Below are 27804 nucleotides of genomic sequence, written 5' to 3' on the forward strand. Positions count from 1 at the left end.
GACGGGTCTGTCACTGTGTAACACTGGGGTACAGTACTGCTGGGGACGGGTCTGTCACTGTGTAACACTGGGGTACAGTACTGGTGGGGACGGGTCTGTCACTGTGTAGCACTGTGGTACTGTACTGGTTCACGATTTGAACTGACATACAGGGCAGCAGTGATCTCATGATGTACATGATCAATGGGGTTGATTAGATTTGAGTTCCTTTCATTTGCTGGGCTCTCTGGGGCAGTTGATTCACGTTGTGCCCTTGAACTCCTGCCCTCTCCCAACGGTGGATATTCTGACTGATACATTGGCTCATGTTCCCGTTAGGTTTATTGTCATCCTGTAGCACGCAGAACTCAAGCGAGTGAATGGACTGGCGACAGAGACCGTGAGCTCCGAGATGTCTGCCGGAACATTTATCTAAACTTTGTACGCTTGCTTTTCAGCTGTGCGGCCGGGGCATGCATACGCTTTGCCGCTTGTATCACGCTGACACCAGAGCGCATGCCAACTTCTGTCATGGAGTAGAGAGATGGGAGCTTGTCGCCATCTCTGCCACACTGAACGCTTGGAACAAACGGGGCCGGTCTGTTGTGACACATTTGTGCATCACCACAAACCCCACCCCCACCCCCCAGAACTGGCACCGGTGGCAACCTGGTATGTGGGAGGCCTGCCTCTGTGTGGTGGCCGCCGTACAAGGAGCAGCCACGTCTGTTCCAGATGTACCGGTTTCAGGCGGTCCTCCGAAGAAAATCTCCCTGTCGCCGACCTGCAAAGTGAAAGTAGAGCACCTTGTAGGGTCCCTCGTAGGGCCGCTCGGATGGTGGTCTGTAGCCGCCCCTGCCCCCAACACAAAATCATGTAATTAAATCTGAGGGCACATGAGTGGAGGGTTTGCAGAGTCTGGTCGGGGCTTGCGGAGCCAAGATATCCAGTTTCTGGCAGAGACGCTGCAGGTCCCCACTGGGGTCCTAGGGCTGTGTATGGAGGGGTGGTAGGAACTGACCCAGTGTCACCGTAGAACAGTTCCACAGTGGTGTCCCGTAGGACTCAGGGATGCTTGTCCACCCAGTTGGGGCCATCTAGGCATGGCATCAGGGAAGCCTTGAGGTGGCAGAGGAATTGCTCAACCAGGCCATTGGATTGGGGGTGCTAGGCTGGGGTGTGGAGTAGGTCAATGCCCAGGGGTTTGGCAAGGTCTGACCACAGAGACAATGTGAATTGAGCCCCCCGGTCTGTGGTGATATGCGATGAAATGCGATCCAGGAGGAGAGGAATGCCCTGGCGCAGGTGTCTGTGGCCATATCGGGAAGGGGATCCGCCTCGCGCCACCAGGTGTGCCCTGTGGTGCGGATGGAGGGGTGAGACAAACCTTGTACAAGGTGTCTTTCTCTGACCGTAAGAGGCGCTTCAGGCAAATCCGTCCACCTTACGGCCAGCGAATTGGTAGGCTGGCGCAACGCTGTTACAGCCCCGAGGATTTGAATCTTGAATCCCCACACTCTCTGTGAGGAATTTATATGCTCTCTGTGTCTGTGTGGGTTTTCTCCAGTGGACACCCACCGTTCAAAATGTACCGGGGGTTGTATATTAATTGGACAGTGTGGACTCGTAGGCCGGAAGGGCTTGTTACCGAGCTGAAAGTCTGAATTTAAATTTAAAATTCACAAAACTTTTTATTACATGGGAATAAATTGAATCTTAAATCTTAAAGATGTATTGTTTCCGGTTTGGAGTCACGTGATGGAGTAGTGACTGGTCGGGTTGAACCAGCCCTCTCCAGAAAAAAAGACAAAAAGTTTGGAAAAGGCAAAGCTCAATGAATATAAAACTAAGAAATAGAAGATAGAGTTACAGAGAAGAACAAGAAGATGGCACCCAAGAAAGAGAAAGGGGAAAAGAAGAAGAAAAATCACTGGAGAAGAAAGAAGAAGGCCTTACCCGCACGTAGGAGCAGGGAGCTACGGTGGTGAAGAGCAGCCGATCTCTGAAGTGGTGAGTGCTCTTCAAAGTCGCGACCTCCCGACCGGTGGACTCCAAAAATGGCTCTCGGAGCCGAACAAAAGTGCGCAGTGCACAATCAAGGATAAAGTGGGAGGGAGGCTCAGCTGAGGAGCGGGCAGCTACAACACGACCAGCTGAGGGACGCCTGGCATCAGGGCGCTCAGCTGGAGGAACAAAATAACGGCGAGGAAAGGATCGAGGAGCCGAAGGAGGGAGAATGGCAGCAGGGTGACTAACAACAAGAGGATCAACAGCAGGAGGCCCGACAGACAGATGGCTCGCGACCAGAGGCCCAACAGCAAGAGGAGGCCCAACAAAGACATAACTCATCAGAAAAAGCAGAAGAGACACAGATACAAAGAAGAGAAGAAGAAGACACAAACACAGGTACAGATACAGAAGAAGAGGAGGAAGAAGACCTTCACAGGGAAATAGAAGGTAAAACAGATGGACAAAATATAGTTAAAGCCTTTTTTGAAGAACAAATGATATCATTAAAAGAATGTATATCATTAGAATTTAGTGCAATTAAAAGAAAAATGAAAAGAGCAGAAGATAAAATGCAAAGTTTAGAACTGGTCATGACAGAAATAGAGAAAAGAGTAGAAAATGTGGAGGATCGGGAAATGACTGTAGAATTGGAAGTAAATGATTTAAGAGAAAAATTGGAAGAAAGTGACAAAAAAATTAAAGAGACACAAGAGTTGTTATCTCAGAAAATTGAGATGATGGAAAACTATAGAAGGCGAAACAACATAAAAATAGTGGGCCTGAAGGAGGATGAAAAAGGCACAGACATGAAGGAATTTATAAAAGGATGGATCCCGAAAGTTTTGGGAACAACAGAATTGCATGAAGAAATGGAAATAGAAAGGGCACGCAGAGCATTAGCTCCGAAACCACAGGCACATCAAAAACCAAGATCCATCTTAGTAAAATTTTTAAGATATACAACAAGAGAAAATATATTGGAGCGGGCAAGGAATAAAATTAGAGAAGATAATAAGCCATTGGAATATAAGGGACAAAAAATGTTTTTACCCAGACATAAGTTTTGAACTTTTAAAGAAGAGGAAGGAATTTAATACAACGAAAATGATTTTATGGAAAAAAGGTTATAAATTCATGTTAAGACATCCATCTGTTCTTAAAGTATTTATACTTGGGGAGCAAAACAGGCTGTTATCAGATCCGGAGAAAGCACAAGAGTTCGCAGAACATTTGTAGGACAGTAGAAGAGATGAAGAGATGTAACAAGAAAGAAGACCGGCAATAAAGTATATATAAAGATGTAATAATATAAATTAAAAATTATGTATATGTAAAGAACTAAAGATGGAAAAGAGAAGGGAAGGAAGGAAGAAGGGGGGGAAAAAGAAAGCTTTGTTATATGTTTTTAAAAAAGTGTTTTCTGGAGGGGGCTGGGGGAGAGAGAATAACTGTCACTGCGAAATCAGTTGACGCTTGCGAGCAAGATCGCAAACCAAATGGAGAGGGGAGTTGTGGTTGCCCAGCAAGAGATAAGAGGCAACTCAGGGGGGGGGGGGGGTTCATTTGGGGTTAAGGTGTTATTGGGTGTGAGGATTGTCGGCCTATTTCATGTTTTAAATGTGTTGTCATACATTGAGTTTAAAAAGGGAAAACTAAAAGACAAAAATGGGAAAAAGGGGGATGGAGGTGGCGAGAAGGCGGAAAAGAGGAGTAAACAAGATATAAGATGACCATGTTGAACTATATGACTATAAACGTTAATGGAATACATAACCAAATTAAAAGGAAGAGGCTATTAAATTTACTGAAAAAAGAAAAAAATAGATATAGCATTTGTGCAGGAATTGCATCTAACTGAAGTGGAACATAACAAATTAAAGAGAGACTGGGTAGGACACGTAGTGGCGGCATCATATAATTCAAAAGCTAGAGGTGTAGCCATATTAGTTAACAAAAATGTACCAATCAAAATAGAGGAGGAAATAACAAATCCAGCAGGGAGGTATGTAATGATAAAGTGTCAGATATACTCAGAATTTTGGAATTTGATCAATATATATTCACCTAACGATGAGAATCAAAAGTTTATGCAGGATATTTTTTTGAAGATTGCAGGCACAAGGAAATATATTGATAGGAGGGGATTTTAACCTTAATTTGGATCCATTGTTGGATAAAACTGGACAAAAATAAAGTAGCCAAATTTATGGTTAAATCAATGTAGGAAATGAAACATGGATATATGGAGGAGACAGCATCCAAAAGAGAAGGAATATTCATGTTACTCGAGTAGGCATAAAACATACTCAAGGATTGATATGTTTTTAAGGAGTCACATGGCCGGCAGGGGAATACCAGCCCTCTCCAGAAAAGAAGAAATAAAGTGAAGAAAATACAAAGTTCAAGAAATACAAAACATAACAAATAAAAGATAAAGTTGTAGAGAAAAGAAAGAAAATGGCACCCAAGAAGGAAAAAGTAAAAACAACGGGAAAAAAAGAAGAAAAGACGCTGGAAGAGAAAGGAGAAGGCTTTACCTGCATGAAGGAACAGGGAGCCGTCGTGGGGAAGAGAGCCCATTTCCCAAGGTTGGTGATGACCCCGCAGAGTCGCGACCCCCCCCCCCCCCGACCGCTGGACTGCAAAAATGGCTCTTTGAGCCAAACAAAAGTGAGCTTACTAAGGAAAAGGAGAACACCAATGGGAGGTGGGCTCAGTTGAGGAGCAGGCAAACACAACATGACCAGATGAAGAATGCCTGACACCAGGGCTCTCAGCTGGAAGAAGAGGAAAGCGACAGGAAAGGTAGTGAAAGGAAAAAAGAGCAGCAGCAGGAGGCCCAACAGATGAGTAGCCTAGAAGAAGAGGACCAACAGCAAGAAGCCCAGCAAAGTGAGGCAGGCAACTCATCAGGAAAGTCAGAAGAGACACAGATACAAGGAAAAGAAGAAGAAGACACAAACACAGGTGCAGACACAGAAGACCAAGATTTGCACAGAGAAATAGAAGGAAAAACAGATGGACAGAATATAGATAAAAAAAATTTCAAGAACAAATGAGAGCATTAAAAGAATGGTTGACGTTAGAATTTAGTGAAATGAAAAGAAAAATGAAAAGTACAGAAGAAAAAGTGAGTAGAATAGAGCTGGTCATGACAGAAATAGGGAAAAGATTAGAAAATGTGGAAGAATGAGAAACGGCTGTAGAAATGGAAGTGAATGGCTTACGAAGAAAGTTGGAAGAAAGTGACAAAAAAGTTAAAAAGACACAAGAGTTGTTAGCTCAGAAAATTGATATGATGGAAAATTATAGTAGGCAAAACAACATAAAAATAGTGGGCCTGCAGCGGAGAGAGAAGCCCGCTCCCTAAGGTCAGTTGAAGCCCCGAACTCGGGACTACAAAAATGGCTCACGGAGCCAAACAAAAGTGCGCAACCGCGCATGCGCAAGACAAAAATAACACTGACGGAAGGGGGACCAGCTGAGGAGTCGATCTCCACAGCTGAAATTCACAGCCACAACAAAGCAGGAAGAGGAAAACACAGAAAATAACGAGACTAAGAAAGAAGAGAGTAAAAAGAAATCAAAGAAGCAACAGATGACCAACCCAGAGGAAGAAGACCAGCAGCAAGACACTTCTAATAAAAATAAGAAGACCAAAAATACCCAACAAAATAAAACAAACAAACCAACAAGAAAACCAGAAGAGACAGAGTAAAGGACACAGATCCTGGAGTGGACTCAGAAGAAGATGAGGAAGAACACAGAGAAATGGAAGAAGAAGGGAAAGGCAAGACAATGGATATATTTTTTTTAAAGAATATATGGAAACAGTAAAAGAATGGCAGTCACAAGAATTCAGTGAAATAAAAAGAAGAATAAAAAGTACAGAAGAAAAAGTGAATGGATTAGAGATGGTCATGACAGATATAGGAAAACGAGTAGACAAGGTGGAAGAACGAGAAACAGCCATAGAAATGGAAGTAGATGGCTTAAAAAAGAAATTAGAAGAATCTGATAAAAAAGTTAAAGACACAGGACCTGTTAGCTCAGAAGATAGATATAATGGAAAATTATAATAGAAGATATAATATAAAGATAGTGGGCCTTAAGGAAGATAAAGAAGGCAAAAATATGAAAGAATTTATAAAAGAATGGATCCCCAGGGTCCTAGGAAGACCAGAATTACAGAAAGAAATGGAAATAGAAAGGGCACACAGAACACTAGCCCCTAAACCACAACTACAACAAAAACCAAGATCTATTCTAGTAAAATTCCTAAGATATAAAACAAGAGAAAATATATTGGAGAAAGCAATGAGGAAAATAAGAGAAGACAAAAAACCACTGGAATACAAAGGTCAAAAAATTTTTTTCTATCCAGATACAAGTTTTGAACTCCTGAAGAAGAGGAAAGAGTTTAATACAGCAAAAACGATCCTATGGAAAAAAGAATATAAATTTATGCTAAAGTATCCAGCGGTACTTAAAATAGTTATGCCAGGGCAGCAAAACAGACTATTCTTGGATCCGGAGGAAGCAAGAAAATTTGCAGAACAACTACAAAACAGACAGAGAGAGGAAGATATGTAAGGAGAACAAAAATGACCACAAACTATATGTATGTGTGTATGTATGTATAAAAAAAATAGAATATAGGTAAGAACTAAAAAGGGAAAGAAAGGAAGTATGGGGGGAATTAAGTGAGTGACCTTTGTTGTATATGAAAATTAAAATCTTTTCTGGGGGGCGGGGTGGGGAAGAGTTACGGTCACTGCGAAATCAGTTGACGCTTGCAAGTGAATTCGCAAATCCAAATGGAGAGGGGAGATGTGGTTGTCCGACAAGGGATAAAGGGCACCTCAGGAAGGGGAGGGGATAGTGAGGTTAAAGGAATTTTAGATAGGAGAATAAGGGGAATGTTTGATGTTTTAGGAATGTTGTCTTATAAAGTGTTCAAAAAAAGAAAGCAGAAATGGATAAGAAGGAAAGGTGATGATGAGGAAACGGAAAGGAAAGATAAACAAAGTATGAAATGGCTATGTTGAACTATATGATTTTAAATATTAATGGAATACATAACCAAATCAAAAGGAAGAAACTGCTAAATTTACTGAAAAAAGAAAAATATTGATATAGCATTCGTACAAGAAACACACTTAACTGAAGTGGAGCACAAGAAATGAAAGAGAGATGGGATAGGACATGTAACAGCAGCGTCATATAATTCAAAAGCTAGAGGAGTAGCTATATTAATCAGTAAAAATATACCAATCAAAATAGAAGAGGAAATAATAGATCCAGCAGGGAGATATGTAATGATAAAATGTCAGATATATTCGGAGTTTTGGAATTTACTCAATGTATATTCACCTAACGAAGAAGATCAAAAATTTATGCAAGATATTTTTTTGAAGATAGCAGACACGCAAGGGAACATACTAATAGGAGGGGATTTCAACCTTAATTTGGATTCAAACATGGATAAAACTGGGAAAAAAATTAACAGAAAGAACAAAGTAACCAAATTTATAATTAAATCGATGCAAGAAATGCAACTTTTGGATATATGGAGGAAACAACACCCAAAGGAAAAGGAATATTCATATTATTCAGGTAGACATAAAACATACTCAAGAATAGACCTATTCCTGTTATCAGCTCGCATGCAAGACAGAGTTAGGAAAACAGAATATAAAGCTAGACTATTATCGGACCATTCACCCCTGATATTGACAATAGAGTTAGAGGACATCCCTCCAAGAATGTATAGATGGAGATTAAACTCCATGGTACTTAAAAGGCAGGATTTTAGAGAATTCATTGAACGACAAATTAAAATGTACTTTGAAATAAATACGGAATCAGTGAAAGATAAGTTTATACTGTGGGACGCAATGAAAGCGTTCATCAGAGGGCAAATAATAAGTTATGTAATCAAGATGAAGGACTACAATCAGGAAACAGAGCAGTTGGATAGGGAAATAGCAAATATAGAAAAAGAATTAGCAATGAAGGAAAACACAACTAAAAGAGAATTGGCAGATAAAAAAATAAAATATGAGCATGGGAGAGAAAAGGAACAGAAGAATAGAAAATTGTTTTTTGGGAAATAATTTATTAACATTTGAACAAATGAAGTACAAATATGGAATAACTCACGGTACAATGTTTGCATACCACCAACTGAAAACCTACTTGAAGGACAAATTAGGAAGCAGGCTGAGGTTACCAGAAGGAAGCAGCTTTGAATATGTGATTACAGACACAATGATAATTAAAAGATTTATAACAAACATGTACATCAAGTTGCAAGAGATGGAAAATGATGAAGTAAGCTATAAACCTAAAAAAAAGTCGGAAAAAGATTTAAACAAAGATAAAAAATGAAACATGGGAAAAGTTATGTTCTGGAACTATGAAGAATATAATAAACACAACATTACGCATGATACAGAATAATTGGTTACACAGGCTATATATCACGCCCCAAAAGTTAAAAAAATGGATCCAACATTATCAGATAGATATTTTTGCTGTAAAAAGGAAATGGGAACAACAGTACATACAATTTGGGCATGTATGCAAATGAATACGTTTTGGGAAGATCTAAATCAGGTATTAAATAAAATCACAAAAAAACCCAGAGATCTTTCTTCTAAGTAATATAAGAATTAAAGAATTAGGCCTCAAACTGGATGAAGCGCAAAACAGATTTATTATGATAGCCTTAGCAGTAGCAAAAAAATGTATAATGTCAACTTGGAAAATGGAAGTGAGCCTGAGAATACAGCAATGGTACATGGAAATGAATAAATGTATTCCATTGGAAAAAATAACATATAATTTAAAAAATAAAGTCACATTATTTGAACAAATTTGGGAGCCGTACATAGAACATAACAGAGAGTGTTTGCCTCAGACTTCCACCTCCTAAAATGATAAGAAGACAAAATGACTTGATCCAGTGTGTAAAAGTAGATGACACATTTTTCTTGTTTATTTTCATTGTGTGATGACATTTTTTAATGGTTTTATTGTATTGTATATGTTGAATGTTTATTGGTTTTGGAGGGGGGAGGGAAGGTGGGGGGGGAAAAGGGGTGAAAATGCCACTGTGTATAGTTAAGAGGGAAGTGTTTGTATGTATTTTGGTTGATATGGTTCACAGTGTGAAAAATATTTAAAAAAAGGATTGATATGTTTTTGTTGTTGGCCCATATTCAAGGGAGAGTCAGTAAAACTGAGTATCAAGCTAGACTACTTTCAGATCATTCACCCCTGCTATTAGCAATAGAACTGGAGGACATTCTAACAAGAACATATAGATGGAGGTTAAACCCCATACTACTTAAAAGGCAGGAATTTAGAGAGTTTATTGAATGCCAAATTAAAACATACTTTGAAATAAACTCAGAATCGGTTAAAGATAAATTTATATTATGGGACGCAATGAAAGCCTTCATTAGAGGGCACATAATAAGTTATGTAACTAAGATGAAAGAGGAATACAATCGGGATATAGATCAGCTGGAAAGGAGCTAGTGAAAAGCGATGATATAAAGTAAAAGAGAATTGGCGGACAAAAAAATAAAATACGAAACATTACAAACGTATAAGGTGGAGAAGAACATAATGAAAACAAAGCAAACGTATTATGAATTGGGAGAAAAGACACATAAAATATTGGCCTGGCAACTCAAAACAGAACAAGCTAAAACTGTACTGGCATCAAGGAAAAAGGACAAACAAATCTCAACAGAGATTAATGAAAACTTTAAGGAATTTTATGAACAATTATACCAAATTGAGAATGAGGGGAAAGATTAAAAAATAGAAGAGTTTTTAACTAAAATTAAACTGCCGAAATTGCAAGAAGAGGAACAAACTGATATATGCTGTACTTCCTCTATTTCAAATGGTTTTATTAAAAAAGCTGCCGAGCAATAAAACACCAGGAGAGGATGGATTTCCAATAGAATTTTATAAAACATTTAAAGAGTTATTAATTCCTCCTTTCCTGGAAGTAATGAATCAGGTAGAAGAAACACAAAACTTGCCGGACTCATGTAAGACAGCAATAATTACAGTAGTACCAAAGACGAGGAAGGATCCATAACACCAGTATCATATAGACCAATATCTTTACTTAACTCAGATTATAAGATAATAGCGAAATTATTAGCAAACAGGTTGGCTGACTGTGTACCAAAAATAGTAAAACAAGATCAAACTGGATTTATCAAGAAAAGACGAACAGCAAACAATGTCTGTAAACTTATTAATTTTATTCATACAGCTCAAGTAAGTAAAAAACCATTGGTGGCTGTTGCCTTAAACGCAGAAAAAGCCTTTGACAGGGTAGAGTGGCACTACTTATTTAAAGTATTACAGAAGTTCAGTCTGCCAGAAAAATATATTATTTGGATTAAAGCGTTATATTATGGACCATTGGCAAAGGTAGTATTAAATGGATATGTATCGAACCAATTCAAATTAAGTAGATCAACTAGGCAGGGATGTCCATTATCCCTCTCATTGTTCGCCTTAGCAATAGAACCATTGGCAGAGCTGATAAGAATAGAAAATAAAATAAAGGGGATAAAAATAAAGCAGAAGGAGTATAAAATCAGCTTATTTGCAGATGACATCATAGTATACCTAACAGAACCAGGTATATCAATAAAAGAACTACATAAGAAATTGAAGGAATATGGAGAAATATTGGGGTACAAGGTCAACACAAATAAAAGTGAAGTGATGCCAATGAGTAATGCGGATTATACAGAACTTAAAAAAGAATCACCATTTAAATGGCAAAGACAAGCTATCTGATACCTAGGTATCAGGTTAGACAATAACTTAAGCCACTTGTACAAACTAAATTATCAGCCATTAATAAAGAAATTACAGGAAGACTTAGAACATTGGAAAGAACTACTGCTAATGTTGATAGGGAGGGTGAACTGCATTAAAATGAATGTGTTCCCAAGGGTACAATACTTATTTCAGATGTTACCAATTCCCTTAACAGAGAAATTCTTTGTTGAACTAAAGAGAATAATAAGGAAATTCTTGTGGAAAGGGGGGAAACCGAGGGTAGCACTAGGTAAATTAACAGAGAGGTTTAACCTAGGTGGTTTTGCAGTTATCAAACTTCAGAAATGATTATAGAGCCACACAATTAAGGTATTTATCAGATTTTACCAGACGAGAGAAAAACCAGACTGGACTAAGTTAGAACTAGATAAAATAGGGGAGAAGGTACCGGAACATATACTTTATAAGTGGGATGAAAAGCTGGTGCAATATAAAAACTCACCAGTATTGCATCATTTACTCAATATATGGAAGAAGATTCACTTAGAAAGGAAAAAATGAATTACCAAATACCAAAATTGTTACTGACGCAAAATCCACTAATCCCTTTTACAATAGATAACCTTTCCTTTAGAGAATGGGAGAGAAAAGGAATCAAAAGAATAGAAAATTGTTTTTTGGGAAATAATTTGTATTAACATTTGAACAGTTGAAGGACAAATATGGAATAAGTCATGGTACAATGTTTGCATATCATCAACTGAAAGCTTATTTAAAGGATAAATTGGGAAACAGACTGAGATTACCAGAAGGAAGCAGCTTTGAATATGTGATTACAGACAATGATAATTAAAAGATTTATAACAAACATGTACATTAAGCTATAAGGTAAGGAAAATGATTAAATAAGCTATAAACCCAAACAAAAGTGGGAAAAGGACTTAAACATAAAGATAAAGAATGAAGCATGGGAAAAGTTATGTTCTGGAACTATGAAGATAACAGTAAACACAAGGTTACGCATGATACAGTATAATTGGTTACACAGGCTATATATCACACCCCAAAAATTAAAAGAATGGGATCCAACATTATCAGATAAGTGTTTTCGCTGTAAAAATAAAATGGGAACAACAGTACATGCAATTTGGGCATGTACAAAAGTGAATACGTTTTGGGAAGATCTAAATCAGATATTAAATAAAATCACAAAAACGACATACCAAGAAATCCAGAGATCTTTCTTTTAAGTAACATAAAAAGTAAAGAATTAGGCCTCAAACTGTATAAAATGCAAAAAAGATTCATTATGATAGCCTCAGCAGTAGCAAAAAAATCTATAATGTCAACTTGGAAAATGGAAGAAAGCCTGAGAGTACAGCAATGGTACATGGAAATGAATAAATGTATTCCATTGGAAAAAATAACATATAATTTAAAAAATAAAGTCACATTGTTTGAACAAATTTGGTAATCATACATGGAACACAACAGAGAGGGCTTTCTTACGACTTCCAGCCCCCTAAAATGATAAGAAGACAAAACTATTTGATTTAGTGTGTAAAAGTAGATGACACATCTTTTTCTTGTTTGTTTTTCCCTTGTGTGAAGACATTGTTTTATGGTTTTATTGTATTGTATATGTTGAATATTTATTGGTTTTGGAGGGGGATTGGAAGGGGGGAGGGAGGGAAGGGAGGATAAAAGGGGGGAAATGCCACTGTGTATATTTAATGAGAAACGTTTGTACATATTTTGATTGATACGGTTCACAGTGTGAGAAATTTTAAAAAATTTTCAAAGATGTATTGTTTCCTGAATACGAGAGTGTCGGAGGGTCAGTGTGAGCTGTTCCTTTGGTCGTCCAGCCCGTGGGACGAAGGTTCTCCTCAGCCTGGTGGTGCTGGCTCTGATACTCCTGACGGGAGGGGGGAGAGGGGGTGGAAGGGGTCCTCGACAATTTAGCCTGCCCTCTTTAGACAATGATCCTGATCGGGAGGGGGGTGTGGGAGACTCCAGCTAAGTTTATCAATGTCCCATTGCTCAAGTCGGAACCAGACAAAACAGCGTTCTCTAGTCCTCAGTGCAAACCACGCAGACACCGACCCAGAAATAACACGCAGACAGACACACAGTACACACGCAGGACAAGTATCCATAGATACAAATAAATCTTGATTCCAGAATATACAAGACTCGGAGGGTTGGTATGAGCGGTTCTCACTGCCAGAGATCAGGGGTGGGTTAGATCTCCTTGGAGAATCCTGTGTTGCATTTGTGAGACTAACTCTCTGCTTGTCCCTCTGTTTTCTCTTCTCAGGGGCGTGGGTTGTATATTTTACGAGATGGGAACCGGTCGTCCACTATTTCCTGGCTCCACTGTAGAGGAAGAATTACATTTTATATTTAGGATATTAGGTAAGATTCCATCCCTCTTACAGCCACTGCCCCAAGCCTGCTTCGATCACTCTCTTCCCCAAACCCCTCACCCCTTTGGGAGATTGACCCTGTCATCTGCTCCAAGTGACATCCTGGCTGTGCCTCCCCCAATGTCAGGAATGCCGGGGACAGTACTACTGGGGCCTGGACTGTCACTGTGTAACACCGGGGTACAGTACTGGTGGGGGCAGTTCTGTCACTGTGTAACACCGGGATACAGTACTGGTGGGCCTGGACTGTCACTGTGTAACACCAGGGTACAGTACTGGTGGGGGCAGTTCTGTCACTGTGTAACACCGGGGTACAGTGCTGGCAGGAATGTGTCTGTCACACCGTGGTACAGTACTGGTGGGGACGGGTCTATCACTGTGTAAGACCGGGGTACAGTACTGGTGGGGGATGGGTCTGTCACTGTGTAATACTAGGGTACAGTATTGGTGGGGATGGGGCTGTCACTGTGTAACACTGGGGTACAGTATTGGTGGGGACTGGTCTGTCACTGTGTTACACCAGGGTTCATGGTTTGATCAGACGTCCAGGGCAACAGTGATCTCATGATGTACATGATCAATGGGGTTGATTAGATTTGAGTCCCTTTCAGTTTTTTTTCTATATTTTATTTATTAAAGATAAAGTAGATAGCTATGTAAAGAAGTACAGATATACAAAACTTTTTTTTCTCCCTTTTTCTGCCCCCTAAAAACTACCCCAAATAAAATATAATGGAGTTAACATAATGTTAGTTATTTATTTATTGCTGTGATGGGTGCCCTCTCTTTCCGGGAAGAAACAAAACCTTATTACATTACTAAGTCCATATGTTTCATATATAGATCCCACACCTTTAATAAAAAACGAACTTACAAGTTGTAAGTTATCTTTTCCAATGGAATACATGATCGCTACTTGCGTACCATCTCTGAATATTCAACTCAATTTCATTTTTCCGAGTAATTGCAATACACTTCCGAGCCACCGCTAAAGCCAGTCGAATAAGTGCAAGTTGGGACTTCTCCAATTTTAAACCTAAAATCTACGTTGTACTATATCGAGTCCCTTTCAGTTTGCTGGGCTCTCTGAGGCAGTTGGTTCACATTGTGCCCTTGAATTCCTGCCCTCTCCCAATGGTGGATATTCCGACTGACACATTGGCACATGTTCCCATTAAGTTTAGGGCTATCCATTTCTACAAGTACAACCTCCTCCGGTCCTCGGTGCAAAACACGCAGACACACACTCAGACATAACACACATACACGTACGCAGGACAAGTATTTCATATCGAGTTGTGGGGGCCTGGAATGCACTGCCAGGCGTGGCGTGGCTCCACTCATTCAAAGGATGCTAGTCCAATCCTGCTTCAGCCGTCTCTTGCCCTCCACCCCCCAGTCATTGACCCTCCTGTTGGCTCTCATCTGCTCCTGGTGACTATCCGGCTCTCTCTCCTCCCCACCCCAGGGACGCCGACTGAAGTGACGTGGCCTGGGATCCTGGCAAACGAGGACTTCCGATCATACAACTACCCCCAGTATCAGCCGGAGCCGCTCGTCAACCATGCGCCCAGGTAAGGCTGAGGCGGGCGGCTCTCTGCCCCGCTTAACTGCAAGGGTCGGGCCTCCCATCTGGTCTCGGCAACGGTGCAGTCAGTGATTGGGACCGGGGTTCCGAATCCCCGCGCTGTCTGTCAGGAGTCTGTACGTTCTCCCCATGTCTACGTCGGTTCCCCTCCCCCTAACCATTCAAAACGCACCAGTGGGGTGAAGTTTAATTGGGCAGCATGGGCTCGTGGGCCTGTTCCCGCGCTGTACATGTAAATTTAAAATCTAACTCTACTAACCAGTGAACACCCTTCTCCCTTGCAGGCTAGACATGGAAGGGCTCGATCTCTTGTCAAAGCTTCTGCAGGTGAGCAGGTTTTGTTCTGTGCCCTCTCCTCTCCAGTCGTAGTTGCCCAAAGGGGTGGTGTTCTTGCAGAGATGCGAGTCCAAACTGGCAAACATGCAGTAATCTTTTAAGAACCAGAATTTGTCCTGAACAAGTCATGAAATTTGGATTCTGCGGCAGCATCACAGCGCAAACATTCAGATTATAACCATCTTACAACATTACAGTAAAAATAACAGTGCATGAAAAGTCAGGCCGTGTCCAGGGTTCACTGTCCGTTTGGGAATCTGGCAGTGGAGGGGAAGAAACTGTCCTTGTGCCACTGAGTGCTCGTTTTCAGGCTTCTGGACTTTATCCCCAATGGGAGCAGAGTGATGGCCTGGGGGATGGGGTCTTTGAGGATAGACACTGACTCTTGTTGATGTCCTCAATGGAGTGAAGTCTTGAGAGTTGGCGCTTCCGTACCAGGCAGTAAGGCGACTGGCCAGACTGCTCTCTGCAGTCCACCTGCCTCCAGTGACCTACCAAACTTCCTCAGACTCCTTACAAAGTACAAATCTTTATTGTACATGCGGGAAAATCGTAACGGGGTGACTAAAATGTACATCGGAAGCAACGATATTTGCTACCAGTGGCTGCCGACTCATTGTTACACACGGGCAGCACCTGACGGTCACCAAAACACACTGACAAGACAGGAATGCACACTCCCAGATCCCTGTTCCAAAGGGGTACAGCTCAATGCCAAGTCCTGCCACACAAGACCACAGACTCGCTCTACGTGTAGTACACACTTCACCAACGACTCCGCCACAGTTCGAGACCTGGAGTGAAGCAGGGTTCATCTCGGGGCTGAAGAGCAAACGAGAGAGGGAGGGAGAGGTACTGTGAGCTGGAGGGGCCCACCCAGGTAATCGCTAGGTGAAAAAGGGGCCAAGGGTCAGGTGGGCACTAATGGGTGGGGAGATTCCAACCTTGATTGGCAGATGATGCGAGTTCCGACTCAGTCCATATGGAGAGGTCACGTGACCCTCCGTGATCCCCATTCCTACCAGGATCCAGATGGAGAGGTCATGAGACCCTTCACAATTCCTCACTCCCACCAGGTCCCAGACAGAGAGGTCCATGTGACCCTCCACGATCCACACTCCCACCAGGTTCCAGGCGGAGAGGTCTATGATCCGCATTCCGACCAGGTTTCAGGTGGAGAGGTCCATGTGACCCTCCACGATCCCCCACTACAGATGTCAAAGTAAACAGCTAGACAGGACAGGGGGATGGTGGAAAAGTTACTTATAAAGACACAGAGCATAGAAGGGGTTCACCAGGATGTGGTCTGGTCTGTAGTTTGATGAGAAAGCCAGAAACAGGGGCAGGTGTCAGAGAAGGAGTTGGCCATCCGGCCCATCAATCCTGTTCCGCCATTCAATGTGATAGTGGCTGATCTGATGATCATCTCCACCAACCAGCCTTTTCCCCATATCCTGTAATTCCCCTACAATGTAAAAATCGACCAACCTTGTCTTAAATATATTTACTGCTTCAATGGGCAGCGAATTCCACAGATTCCGCACCCTCTGAAAAAAGCATCTCTGTCCTAAAACTACTCCCCTGGATCTTGAGCTGATGTCTCCTCATTCTGGTCTCTCCCACTAATGGGAACAACTTACCAACCTCTATCTGATCCACGCCTTTCATCATTTTATACGTTTCTATCAGATCCCCTCTCATTACCACGAACATTAACGAAGGAAAAGCTGTGGATGTTATCCATGTGGACTTTAGTGAGGCCTTTGACAAGGGAGGTTAGTCAGAAAATTCCAGTTGCTCGGTGTTCATGGTGAAGTAGTGAACTGGATTCAACAATAGTTGGGTGGGAAAAACCAGAGAGTGGTGGTGGACGAGTGCTTTTCAGACTGGAGGCCTGTGACGAGGGGAATGCCTCAGAGATTTGTGCTGGGACCATTGTTGTTTGTCATCTCTATCGATGATCATGTGAGAAATTGGATCAGCAAGTTTGCAGATGACACTAAGGATGGAGGTGTTGAGGACAGCAAGGAAGGTTTTCAAAGCTTGCGGAGGGGTTTGGACAAGCTGGAAAAATGGGCTGCAAAATGGTCGATGGAGGTTAATGCAAACAAGTGTGAGGTGTGTAGAGGGAGTCACGTGATGGAGTAGTGGCCGGTCGGGGAACTCCAGCCCTCTCCGGAAATGTTAAAAAAAAAACCAGAGAAAACGCAAAGGCACAAACACGAAAATTAAAATAAAGTGAAAGTAAAGGTGGGAAGAAAATGGCAGCGAAGAAAGAAAAGTCGAAAGCAATGGGAAGAAGAGAAGAAGAAAAAAAACCAAGATCCTTTTTAGTAAAATTCCTAAGATATACAAGAGAAAATATATTGGAGAAAGCAATGAAGAAAATAAGAGAAGATAAAAAGCCACTGGAACACAAAGGTCAAAAAAATTTTTTCTATCCAGATATAAGTTTTGAACTCCTGAAGAGGAGGAAGGATTTTAATACAGCAAAAGGGATCCTATGGAAAAAAGGATATAAATTTATGCTAAAGTACCCAGCGGTACTTAAAATAGTTATTCCAGGGGAACAAAACAGACTATTCTCGGATCCGGAGGAAGCACGAAAATTTGCAGAACAACTACAAAACAGACAGAGAGATGAAGACATGTAACGAGAGCAAAATTGACCACGAACTATATGTATGTGTGTATATGGGTGTATATATATATATATATATATATATAGATGTGTATGTATATATGTGTGTACATGAGTGTATGTGTATTTAAAAGAAAATATATAGAGTATAGATAAGAATTAATAAGGGAAAGAAAGGAAAGAGAGGAAGTAAGGAGGGAATTAAGAGAGTGACCTTTGTTGTATATGAAAATTAAAATCTTTTCTGGGGGGGCTGGGTGGGGAGGAGTTACGGTCACTGCGAAATCAGTTGACGCTTGCGAGTGAATTCGCAAATCCAAATGGAGAGGGGAGATGTGGTTGTCCGACAAGGGATAAAGGGCACCTCAGGAAGGGGAGGGGATAGTGGGGTTAAAGAAATTTTAGATAGGAGAATAAGGGGAATGTTTGATGTTTTAGAAATGTTGTCTTATAAAGTGTTCAAAAAAAGAAAGCAGAAATGGATAAGAAGGAAAGGTGATGATGAGGAAATGGAAAGGAAAGATAAACAAAGTATGAAATGGCTATGTTGAACTATATGATTTTAAATATTAATGGAATACATAACCAAATCAAAAGGAAGAAACAGCTAAATTTACTGAAAAAAGAAAAAATTGATATAGCAGTCGTGCAAGAAACACACTTAACTGAATTGGAGCACAAGAAATTAAAGAGAGATTGGATAGGACAGCAGCGTCATATAATTCAAAAGCTAGAGGAGTAGCTATATTAATCAGTAAAAATGTACCAATTAAAATAGAAGAGGAAATAATAGATCCAGCAGGGAGATATGTAATGATAAAATGTCAGATATATTCGGAGTTTTGGAATTTACTAAATGTATATTCACCTAACGTAGAAGATCAAAAATTTATGCAAGATATTTTTTTGAAGATAGCAGACACGCAAGGGAACATACTAATAGGAGGGGATTTCAACCTTAATTTGGACTCAAACATGGATAAAACTGGGAAAAAAATTAACAGAAAGAACAAAGTAACCAAATTTATTATTAAATTGATGCAAGAAATGCAACTTTTGGATATATGGAGGAAATAACACCCAAAGGAAAAGGAATATTCATATTATTCGGGAAGACATAAAACATTCTCAAGAATAGACCTATTCCTGTTATCAGCTCACATTGCAAGACAGAGTTAGGAAAACAGAATGTAAAGCTAGAATATTATCGGACCTTTTTTTTTTTCTTTCTTTGGCTTGGCTTTGCGGACGAAGATTTATGGAGGGGGTAAAAAGTCCACGTCAGCTGCAGGCTCGTTTGTGGCTGACCAGTCCGATGCGGGACAGGCAGACACGATTGCAGCGGTTGCAAGGGAAAATTGGTTGGTTGGGGTTGGGTGTTGGGTTTTTCCTCCTTTGCCTTTTGTCAGTGAGGTGGGCTCTGCGGTCTTCTTCAAAGGAGGCTGCTGCCCGCCAAACTGTGAGGCGCCAAGATGCACGGTTTGAGGCGTTATCAGCCCACTGGCGGTGGTCAATGTGGCAGGCACCAAGAGATTTCTTTAGGCAGTCCTTGTACCTTTTCTTTGGTGCACCTCTGTCACGGTGGCCAGTGGAGAGCTCGCCATATAATACGATCTTGGGAAGGCGATGGTCCTCCATTCTGGAGACGTGACCCATCCAGCGCAGCTGGATCTTCAGCAGCGTGGACTCGATGCTGTCGACCTCTGCCATCTCGAGTACCTCGACGTTAGGGGTGTGAGCGCTCCAATGGATGTTGAGGATGGAGCGGAGACAACGCTGGTGGAAGCGTTCTAGGAGCCGTAGGTGGTGCCGGTAGAGGACCCATGATTCGGAGCCGAACAGGAGTGTGGGTATGACAACGGCTCTGTATACGCTTATCTTTGTGAGGTTTTTCAGTTGGTTGTTTTTCCAGACTCTTTTGCGGACCACTCACCCCTGATATTGACAATAGAGTTAGAGGACATCCCTCCAAGAATGTATAGTTAGTTGGAGATTAAACTCCATGCTACTTAAAAGGCAGGATTTTAGAGAATTCATTGAACGACAAATTAAAATGTACTTTGAAATAAATACGGAATCAGTGAAAGATAAGTTTATACTATGGGACGCAATGAAAGCGTTCATCAGAGGGCAAATAACAAGTTATGTAACCAAGATGAAGAAGGACTACAATCAGGAAACAGAGCAGTTGGAAAGGGAAATAGTAAATGTAGAAAAAGAATTAGCAATGAAGGAAGACACAACTAAAAGAAGAGAATTGGCAGATAAAAAAATAAAATATGAAACACTACAAACATATAAGGTGGAGAAGAACATAATGAAGACAAAACAGAAATATTATGAACTAGGAGAAAAAAACGCACAAAATTCTAGCGTGGCAGCTTAAGACAAAACAAACTAAGAGAATGGTATTAGCATCAAGATTATAAGATAATAGCTAAACTATTAGCAAATAGATTAGCCGACTATGTACCAAAAATAGTAAATCTAGACCAAACTGGATTTATTAAAAAAAGATGAACAACAGACAATATTTGTAAATTTATTAACTTAATTCATGCAGTAGAAGGAAATAAAGCTCCAACAGTAGCGGTTGCTTTAGACGCAGAGAAGGCCTTTGACAGAGTAGAATGGAATTATTTATTCAAAGTACTACAAAAATTCAGCTTACCAGAGAAATATATTAATTGGATTAAAGCATTATATAAGGGGCCATTGGCGAAAGTGACAGTAAATGGGTATATATCAAAACAATTTAACTAAAGCAGATCAACAAGGCAGGGATGCCCACTAACACCCTTATTGTTCGCGTTAGACACAGAAAATAAAATAAAAGGGATAAAAATAAAAGACAAGGAATATAAAATCAGTTTATTTGCAGATGATGTTATAGTATACTTAACAGAACCAGAAATATCAATAAAAGAATTACATAAGAAATTGAAGGAATATGGAGAAGTGTCGGGATACAAGATTAAGGCAAATAAAAGTGAAGCAATGCCAATGAATAATGCGGATTTCTCAAAATTTAAGAATGAATCACCATTCAGATGGCAAATGCAAGCAATGCGATACCTAGGTATACAAATAAATAAAAACCTCGGCCATCTATATAAACTCAATTATTATCCACTAATGAAAAAATTACAGGACGACTTAGAGCATTGGAAAGACTTACCACTAACACTAATAGGAAGGATAAACTGTATTTTAAAAGTGTGAGGTGTTGCATTTTGGAAGGACAAACCAAGAAAGGATATACATGGTGAATGGTCAGGCACTGAGGAGTGCAGTAGAACAGAGGGATATGGGAATACAGAGACGTAATTCCCTGAAAGTGGTGGACAGGGTCGTAAAGAGAGCTTTTGGCATATTGGCCTTCACAAATCAAAACATTGAGTACAGGAGTTGGGATGTTATGGTAAAGTTGTGGAAGACATTGGTGAGGCCAAATTTGGAGAATTGTGTGTATTTTTGGACATCGAACTACAGGAAAGATACCAATAAGATAGAAAGAGGCCAGAGAGGATTTACTAGGATGTTATACCATTTACGGAGTGGAGACAGGCCATGTTGGCCTTTCGAGTCCGCACCGGTTCACTGATTTTGTGCGCCCTCTTCAGACATTGGTCCTGGTAGATCTTCATTCAATAACGATGGGCGAATTCAATGCAGGTGGAATCTTTACTTAACTAATTGCTTGGAACTGAGTTACAGGGAAAGATTAAACAGGTTCGGGCTTTATTCCCTGGAGTGTAGAAGAATGAGGGGAGATTTGATCGAGGTGTTTAAAATTATGAGGGGTATAGACAGAGTTAATGTAGGGTCGATGAGATATAAACCAGAGGACATGGGTTAAGGGTGAAAGGAGAAAAGTTTAGGGGGAACCTCTTCACACAGAGAGCGGAACGAGCTGAAGTGGTGAATGTGGGCTCACTTTGTATAAGAGGAATTTAGACAGGTACATGGATGGGAGGTGTACAGACTAGGCAAAAAAAAAGCATTCAGCAGACTAGAAAGGGCCTGTTTCTGTGCTGTTATGTTCTATGGTTCTACTGGATTCCAGCATGTCCAGTCCCAGAAGCCTCAGTCTCTCTTTGTAGGCCAACCCCCTCATCTCTAGAATCAACCTGGCGAACCTTCTTTGTGCTATCTCCGGAGCCAGTACATCCTTAAGGAGTTTGTACGCTCTCCCGTGTCTGCGTGAGGTTCCTCCGAGAGCTCTGGTTTCCCCCCACCCTCCAAGGAATGTGTGAGGAGGCTGTTATAGGTCAACTGGGCGGCACAGGCTCGTGGGCCGGAAGGGCCTATTACCATCCAGTGCGGGTGGGGAGGGGGGAGTTTTTTTTTTAAGCACACAGAGGGTGGTGGGCATGTAGAACAAGGTGGGGGTTGGGGGAAGGTGTTGATGATCTGTGCCAGCGGTCATTGTGCACAGGAAGGGCCAAAGGTGGCTCTACAAGCTCCCCTAATGCCCTTTGTAACTGAGCTGTGATTTCCCTCCCCCACCAGTTTGAAGGGAAGAAGAGGATCTCAGCGCAGCAGGCCATGCTCCATCCGCATTTCCACACCCTGGGTGACCGGGTCCACAAACTACCTGACAGTGAGTATCTTCTTCTTTGTTCCTGGCACTTCTCCTTGTCCCTGCAACACTGAGAACACACCACCCCCAAGTGGGCTCTCACCAGAGATTTAGAAAGCTGCAGCATTGCCTCGCACCTCCTGGACTCAATCTCCACCCCCCCCCTCCCTACCCCGACTAATGAAGCCCACCGGCCTCCTTAAGTATCCTATCGACCTGCGTGCTGACCTTGAGGATTTGGACCCCAAGGTCTCTCTGTTCCTCCACCCTGTTAAGTAACCGACCATTAACCCTGTACTCAGCTTTCTGGTTTGTCCTTCCAAAATGCATCACCTCACACCGATCCGGATTGAACTCCATCTACCACTTCTCCGCCTGACTTCGCATCCTGTCTAGATCCTGTTGTAACCTACAACAGCTCCATCCACAACTCCTCCAGCCACAAACTGACTGGGCCATCCATCTGCCTCTTCGCCCAGGTCATTTGTAAAGATAGCAAAGAGCAGGGCAGGTCCAAGCACGGATCCCTGTGGAACTCCCTCTAGTCACCAACCTCCGGGCAGAATACTTACCTTCCACTGCTGCTCTCTGCTTCCTACAGACAAACCGATTCTGAATCCGCATGAATCCCATACCTTGACACTGTCTAAACGAGTCTCTCATTGGTGGGGGGGGGCAGGGGGGGAGGAGAACCTCGTCTGTTGCGAGGCCAGCGACCTGAGTTCGAATCCCCGCACTGTCCATAAGGAGTTTCTTCCCCTCCTCCCCCACTGTCTCTGCGAGAAATTCCCCCAGGGGCTCTGGTTTCCTCCCACCTTTCAAAACGTATGTCAATTCAGTGTAATTGGGCGACGCAGGCTCGTGGGACGGAAGGGCCTGTTTCTGTGCTGTGTGCTTGAATTTAAAATCCATATACACCACATCTTTTACCCTTATCTTACCTCTACATATCTTTACCTCCTGTGGACGATAAGAACTGGCTTAATTCCTCCAACATCTCTGTGTGTTTTGCTACAATTACAAGTGGGATCTCACTAGAGATTTGTAGTGATGCAACATGCCCTCTCGACTCTGAACTCAGTCCCCTGACTAATGAAGCCAAGCATCCCATCAGCCTTCATAACTATCCCATGAACCCGGGTGGCGACCTTGATGGATTGAACCCCAACCCCAAGGTCTCTCTTCTTCCACAGTTAAGTGACCAGCCATTAACCAACCCTATATTCAACTTTCTGGTTTCTCCTTCCAAAATGCATCACCTCACACACCCTACCTGCTTTTTGCTTATGCCTTGAGGAAGGGCTTAGGCCCGAAACATCGGTAAAATATCTTTGTCTCCTATGGACACTGCCAGACCAGCTGAGTTCCTTCTGTGTTTTGAACCACAATCCCCACATCTGCAGACTTTCCTGTTTTGCTGGCTGGACGAGGAGGCTCATGTCAGGAAAGGGAGGCTTGAAGACGTCACAGAATGTGGTGAAACAGGCAGGTGCATGCCAAGATACCCACAACCCCCTGCTCTGTGCTAGGCTGCACTGATGTCCATGGGGGAAGGAAAGGCTCCCTGAGAAGACTGAAGCGGACAAGGCTACTGGCCACCGTCACGTCAACCTTCTGCAGGGTGTCCTGGCCGGCTGCATTGTGGTGTGGGTACAATTGCTGTAGAGAAACTGATCGGAGGTCCATCCACAGGATCATAAGAGCGGCAGAGAGGTCTCCCTCCCCATCGACTGGGATCGTTGTCTGAAGAGGGCGGGTAAAATCGTCAAGGACCCCCCCCCCCACCTTCCACCCCACACACAGCATTTTTCAGCTACTCCTGTCAGGGGAAGAGATCCAGGAGGATCAAAGCCAGCACCACCAGGCTGAGGAGCAGCTTCTTCCCTCGGGCTGGACGACCAAAGGAACTGCTCACACTAACCCTCCAAGACTCACATAGCCACAAAACAATTTATATCTATGAATACTTGTCCTGTGTATGTACTGTGTGCCTGTCTGTGTTATGTCTGGCTGGGTATCTGTGTGTTTTGCATCGAGGACTGGAGAACGCTGTTTCATCGGGTTGGACTAGTACAATTGGACGATAAACTTGACTCGATTGAGTTTTAACCCTCATCACCATTCTGGGCCCCAGACAGTACCTCAAGCAAAGCAACACCTCCCTTGTGTGTCCGCAGTGGGAAGGTGGGGGTGGGGGTTGTTTCCTGAATCCAGCGCTCCCGTTGTGGTCTCCTCTATGTCGGGGTGGCCAGGAGATCACCTCGGCTCCTCCTGGTGGCCGCCCGTCCTATTCTCTTGCCGACGCACTTGCCCGCGGTCTCACACACGGCTGGACTGAGACCGCCCACAGAGGGGAGGAGCAGCACCTCACCTTCCGACCGGGCACCCCTCCTCATTAACGTCGACTTCTCCGGTTTCTGTTAAGCCCACCCTCACTCCTTCCCCTGTCCCCTTCCTCCCCCAGCTCTGATTCTCCCTTCCCTGTCTCCGATTGCACAGACACGATCAATTCTCCCCTCTCCCCCCATTGCATCCAATTAACACCTTGTGTTGGCCTGGACTCCTCCCCCAGTGTCTGAATTCTGAGACTTTCTGAGATTTCCTGCTTCTGGGTTTTCAGATTTCAGATTTATTTTCAGAGGACGTACACAACATCACATACAGCCCTGAGATTGTTTTCCCTGTGGGTATGGCAGAATTACCAATTAATGCCCATGTGCAAAAAAAAGTCTGAACTCAACGTACACTTGTAAAGAAATAAAGAAATGTGAACAAACTGACTGTGCGACACAGAGAGGGTAAAAATCAATAATGTGCACGCTCTTAAATGAGTCCGATGGAGTTTGTCGTTGAGGAGTCTGACGGTGGAGGGGGGGCAGCTGTTCCTGAACATGCTGGGTGCGAGTCTCATGGCCCCTGGACCTCCTTCCCAATGAGCGTGTGCTGGGCCGGTGTGGGTCCTTCGATGATCACTGCTGGATGTGAATGTCCTCAACGGTGGGGGGAAGGATTTTCCCCATGGTGTCCCTGGGCTCCATCCACTACCTTTTGGAGGGCTTTACGCTCAGGAGGGGGAGGGATATTGGTGTCCCCTTACCAGCTGGTCAGCACATTTTCCACCACACCTCTGTAGAAATTCATCAGGGTCATGTCAAACCTCCGTAAACCCTTGAGGAAGTAGAGGGGCTGATGGGCTTTGTTCACGCCGTTGGTGTGTTGGGTCCAGGAAAGACCTTCCCAAGAACTTGCTCCTTCTCTGACCCCCCCAGTGATCACTGGATCATATGCCTCTGGCTTTCCCTTCCTGTAGAAAGGATCCAGATGCCCGAAGGAAGGGCTCGAGCCCCACTTTGTTCTGTATTTGGGTTGAACTCATGGCTGACATCTCTCTCTGTTTACACCTCTTTTAGCGATGTCGATATTTGCACTAAAGGAGATCAAGTTACAGAGAGACTCCGGCTACAGATCAACACTGCTCCCAGAATCTGGTGGGCAAACAGGCCGTTACGTGAGCGTTGGGAAGGGGTGTATGAACAGGGGAGGCTGGCCTTGGGTGGTGTGGGGGGGGGGGGGGAAGAGAGATGGATACCTCCTCCAATAGTCGGTCTTAGAACACAGGGGAACTTTGCACCGCGGGAAGGGGATGGCGAGGAGGGAGCTCTGCACTGCGAGAGGGGTGGTGAGGGGGGGAGCTCCGTGCCACGGGAGGGGCGGTGAGGAGGGAGCACTAAATTGCCGAGGGAGTGTCATTGAAACACTACAGCACAGTGCAGGCCCTTCAGCCCTCAGTGTTGTGCTGAACCATATATTCCAACCAAAATAAATACTAAACCCTCCCTGCCCCATAACCCTCTGATTTTCTTCTGTCCGTGGGCCCGTCAAAGTCTCTTAACTGTTCCAGCCTCCACCACCACCCCCTGGTGAGGCATTTCTGGCCCCCACAACTCTTTAAAAAAAATCACCCCAAGAGGTCCCTCCCTTCACTTTGTACAGACATCTTCTAGTGTCTGGGAAACAGGTGCTGGCCGTCCACCCTGTCTACGCCTCTCAAAATCTTGTTGACCTCTATTAAATCTCACAGCGTCCACAGGAGGTGAAGATATATCCCTGAGTTGTGGGCCTGAGCCCTACCTCATGGTGATACAAGCCTCCTGTGGACACTGCCAAGACCGGCTGGGTTTCTCCAGCGTTTCCTGTGTTCTCACTGCAAACACAGCATCTCCAGACTTGGCCATAGTCATTCACACACAATCTGTGAGGGATTCTTGTCCGAGTATCTGCTGTTTGGCCCACTGGTCATCAACGGAGTGTTCTTCCTGCTCTTAGACCTCTTTTAGGTGTCGTTCTTACGATTTACCTCAAAGTTACAAAATTCCCTACACCCTTCCCTGTCTCTGTAACCCCTTCTGGACCCCTGCACCCCTCCCTGTTTCTGTAACCCCCCTCCGGTCCCCAACACACTTCCCTGTCTGTGTAACTCCCCTCCAGTCCCTACATCCCTCCCTGTGTCTGTAAACCCCCTCCGGTCCCCTACACCCCTCTCTGTGTCCATAACCCTAACCAGTCCCCTACACCCCTCCCTGTCTCTGTAAATCCCCTCCAGTCCCCTGCACCCTCCCTCTCTGCAAACCCCCCCTGGTCCTCTACATCCCCCTGACTCTGTAAACATCCTCCAGTCCCCTACACTCATCCCTGTCTCCGTAAACTCCTCTGGTCCATCCTTTCCCATGTCCAGCCAACTTGATCTTGGCGGGATTCCTTTTTCACCGCCTTTGGCAGAGGTGCCTTCAGCTGCCAGAGTCCGTGCCTTCCCCAATTCCCTCCCCCACTCGAGGCATCCTCTCCTCCATAAGAAACACACTAAATGGTGGAAGAACTCACCTGGTCATGCCTCAAGACTATACAGGCAAGGCCCCTCAACCTTTCCTCTGCTCCATCGATGACCATGTCAGGCTGCCTCATGAAATAGTAATGAGCTTGACCACCCGACCTCAAATTCACTGGGTCCATCTCCAGCAAAACTCTCTGCCCTTTCCTTGCTCTCTCTCATCTCCGTCTCGGGGGACAAACTCTTGGCAGACGTCTTCCTCAAACCCACTGACTCCCACAGCATCTTTTCCCACCCCGTCCTCTTCTCCCAGTTCCTCCGCCAATACATAGAACTGTAGAACACTAGAGCACAGAAAACAGGCCCCTTCGGCCCTTCTAGTCTGTCCCGAACCTTTTTTTTTTAGCTCTGCAGATAGTCTATACCCCTCCCGTCCATGAACATGTCCAAATTTTTCTTAAATGCTAAAATTGAGCTCGCATTAACCATTTCAGCTCATTCCACACTCCCACAGTTCTCTGTGTGAAGAGGTTCCCCCTAAACTTTTCCCCTTTCACCCTTAACCCATGTCCTCTGGTTTGTATCTCACCA

At 43.2% G+C, this 27804-nt stretch overlaps 1 protein-coding gene across 6 annotated transcripts in view; it reads left to right on the plus strand.

Moving 5' to 3' along the window:
- The window catches only part of LOC138759177 (cyclin-dependent kinase 17-like), an 87189-nt gene that overhangs the window by 51834 nt on the left and 7551 nt on the right, over positions 1 to 27804 (plus strand). For 5 of the 6 annotated variants that reach the window (XM_069929213.1, XM_069929214.1, XM_069929215.1 and 2 more), the window contains exons 13-17: positions 13130 to 13227; positions 14707 to 14812; positions 15111 to 15153; positions 22316 to 22406; positions 25796 to 25873. In XM_069929213.1, coding sequence (XP_069785314.1) covers positions 13130 to 13227; positions 14707 to 14812; positions 15111 to 15153; positions 22316 to 22406; positions 25796 to 25873 — 416 coding nt within the window. Of the gene's footprint in view, positions 1 to 13129; positions 13228 to 14706; positions 14813 to 15110; positions 15154 to 22315; positions 22407 to 23788; positions 25156 to 25795; positions 25874 to 27804 lie in introns of those variants that run through there. The other variant, XM_069929218.1, reaches the window with a different exon arrangement.

This window comes from Narcine bancroftii, chromosome 3 (genome assembly GCF_036971445.1).
Source record: "Narcine bancroftii isolate sNarBan1 chromosome 3, sNarBan1.hap1, whole genome shotgun sequence".
NCBI lineage: Eukaryota > Metazoa > Chordata > Chondrichthyes > Torpediniformes > Narcinidae > Narcine > Narcine bancroftii.